This window comes from Amphimedon queenslandica, unplaced genomic scaffold (assembly GCF_000090795.2).
Source record: "Amphimedon queenslandica unplaced genomic scaffold, v1.1 AMPQUscaffold_8527_Cont19529, whole genome shotgun sequence".
Taxonomy (NCBI): Eukaryota; Metazoa; Porifera; class Demospongiae; order Haplosclerida; family Niphatidae; genus Amphimedon; species Amphimedon queenslandica.
The window spans coordinates 1-2,609 of NW_003551196.1; the positions used below are offsets into that span (position 1 = coordinate 1).

Below are 2,609 nucleotides of genomic sequence, written 5' to 3' on the forward strand. Positions count from 1 at the left end.
TGTTGTTGTTGTTGTTGTTGTTGTTGTTGTTGTTGTTGTTGTTGTTGTTGTTGTTGATTCTTACTTGCTTTGTTTTGTAGTAGCTTAGAGTCGTGTTACGCAGGACAAACCATCTAACTTTCCAATTCTAGAGGAGACAGGACATCAAAACATCTTAATTAAAATGTTTTTCACCTTTTTAATTTTTCCTAACTTTGTTAAGTAACCTTCTCTGGATGCCACCTGACAGTTATCACATTAGAAATAAACCATACAGCAACAAAGGGAGGGAGAGAGAAAGAAAAATAGACACTGTATCGAATACAGATAGTCAGTTCCAGTTATAATTCTTAGCATATTTCATATTATTTATTGCAATAAGGTACAAGCTATAGTTACTGTATCTACATGTACATGTACAGTAGATTAACATTCTTTACATTGCACATCTCACATACAACGTAATTGTACATGTGAAAATAGTAAAAGTATAAGTAATATCTAAAGGTAAAATCTCTTAAAATATAAAACAAACAGACAGTAAGATAAGTCTTGGACATTCGAAAGAGAGGGAGAGGGAGAGGGAGAGGGAGAGGGAGAGGGAGAGGGAGAGGGAGAGGGAGAGGGAGAGGGAGAGGGAGAGGGAGAGGGAGAGGGAGAGGGAGAGGGAGAGGGAGAGGGAGAGGGAGAGAGAGAGAGAGAGAGAGAGAGGGAGAGAGGAATAGAAAAAGAAGTAAGGAAAATAAAAAAATACCATCTAGTACACATAATGAATACACAATGAATTACTGCATGGCTCCAGAGTAGCACTAACCGGTGTTATTTGTTGTAATCTTCTGTGTAAACTATCCAGTTCAGGAGATGAATCAGTATCGGGTAAATCATAACTGTCACTGTCTGACTCTTCAACTACAGCATTATTAACCATCCTAGTTACAGCATGATGATGCACTTCTGTGTACAAATGCTGCTCATCAACTTCACGCGAATACGGATAACTTAACACAACAGTGATCCCTGAGGATAGATAAAATAAAAGAGAGTAATGCCTATAATGCATTATATTATATTATATTACATTATATTATATATTATACATGCAAGCAAGAGTGCATAACAGTACTAAATATATGTGTACCAATTGTTACATGTAGAGTGCATAATATACCTATTGTATAGTGGGTACGGTATAGAAGTAATCTTTGTCAAAGTGAAAGGGCATTTTATCATTTACATGTACCATTATCAAACAATAACAAGAAGGTAGAAATACACATGTACCGTATGCAATGATCAGAACAACATGTTGCCTTTTGCCAAGTTTAAATCAAAAAATAAAATATTAACGATGACAAGCAATCAGTACAGTTGTATTGAGTAGGGCCATGTATGCTTCAGTTAACAATAAAGTATTATCAATAGGTGCATTTTCCCACTATCCTTTTGCTACTAAAGAATTGTTTGTACATGTGGTAATGTCCATTGAAAAATTATCTTAGTATTACTATACTGTGAGCTTTCAAGTTTAGATAACAATAGGGCAGTGCTATTACAAACTTTATACCTGACTCTCCACCAACGATCGGTCTCTCTAACTCAAAGTGCTTCTTCAAAGCATTCACATTCTCAAAGAAACTCCTTCCAAACTGATACCTGCTGTCCGGGAGTCGCTTAACCTTCATGTGTTGAACTGATTGAGAGAACCTGGAAAGACACACACAATAACACAAGGAACTGATGGAGAAATGAATGTTCAGGGTTCAAAAGAGGAGGCACTATTATAAGAATTCCCCTGTCCCCCGTATTACAAATACATGTACATGTACATTACTCATAATCACTCGTGTGCATTATGTCTTGCTACTCATGACCAGATGTTTGCATATTTGTGCATCTCCCGGCATGTCTATACATGTGGTCAACATGTGTTTGATGTTGATGGTTGGCATACTTGACTGATAGAGTATATTGATCCTTGCCACCAGTCGCTGATGGTCTGAGGAGGTAAGAGCCTTCAGGAGCGTTGTCAATCAGCATGCATTCAGCTGAGTGTCTTGTTAGAAATGGATGAAACCACCTAGCGATAGTCATAAGGTCAATAGTGGCACAAAAGATGACTTTTAACGAAACGGATACAATAATTGTTGATATTGTCCCACATCCAATTACATGCTTCTTTCCTGCATACATTATATAAGCTACAGGTACATATATATATATATAAAGGTCAAATTTTTAAATTTGTATTTTACTAAACAGTTTATCATAAAAAGGCTGAGGCAAGTCTTCCTATGTGAATTACTTAAGGATAAGCTCTCACTCTTTCAATTGTAGTTCAAATACAAACAAGGCTGTCGTATAGATTCATTTCCTATTCCCATTACATAAACATGATATGTATTTTTCCAAGGACAATAGCAATCATTTACTATCTATGGTTTACTTCATTTTCATCATTGGGTCGCTAAGATAAGCAGTTGAACTCTCACTCGATCGAGACACGCTGGTAGCTCTGGGACTGGCAGAAGACACAAACGGCTGGTTTGACATTTCAGCCATCGCTACTGCTGGTCCAGTCTGCCTAAACCCTCCTTTTGAGCTAAACTGTCCCTTCCCTAGCCCGGCTTCTC

At 37.3% G+C, this 2,609-nt stretch overlaps 1 protein-coding gene across 1 annotated transcript; it reads right to left on the reverse strand.

Annotated features, from left to right (window-relative positions):
* Positions 1–64: 64 nt before the first annotated feature.
* LOC105315727 (dual adapter for phosphotyrosine and 3-phosphotyrosine and 3-phosphoinositide-like) lies at positions 65–2,538 on the reverse strand (the record flags this gene model as incomplete). Its single annotated transcript, XM_020007045.1, has 5 exons — positions 2,423–2,538; positions 1,931–2,056; positions 1,544–1,683; positions 794–996; positions 65–127 (listed from the first exon to the last, which is right to left on the reverse strand). Coding segments are annotated over exons 1-5 (648 nt in total), but the record flags the coding sequence as incomplete, so codon positions are not given.
* Positions 2,539–2,609: the final 71 nt, after the last annotated feature.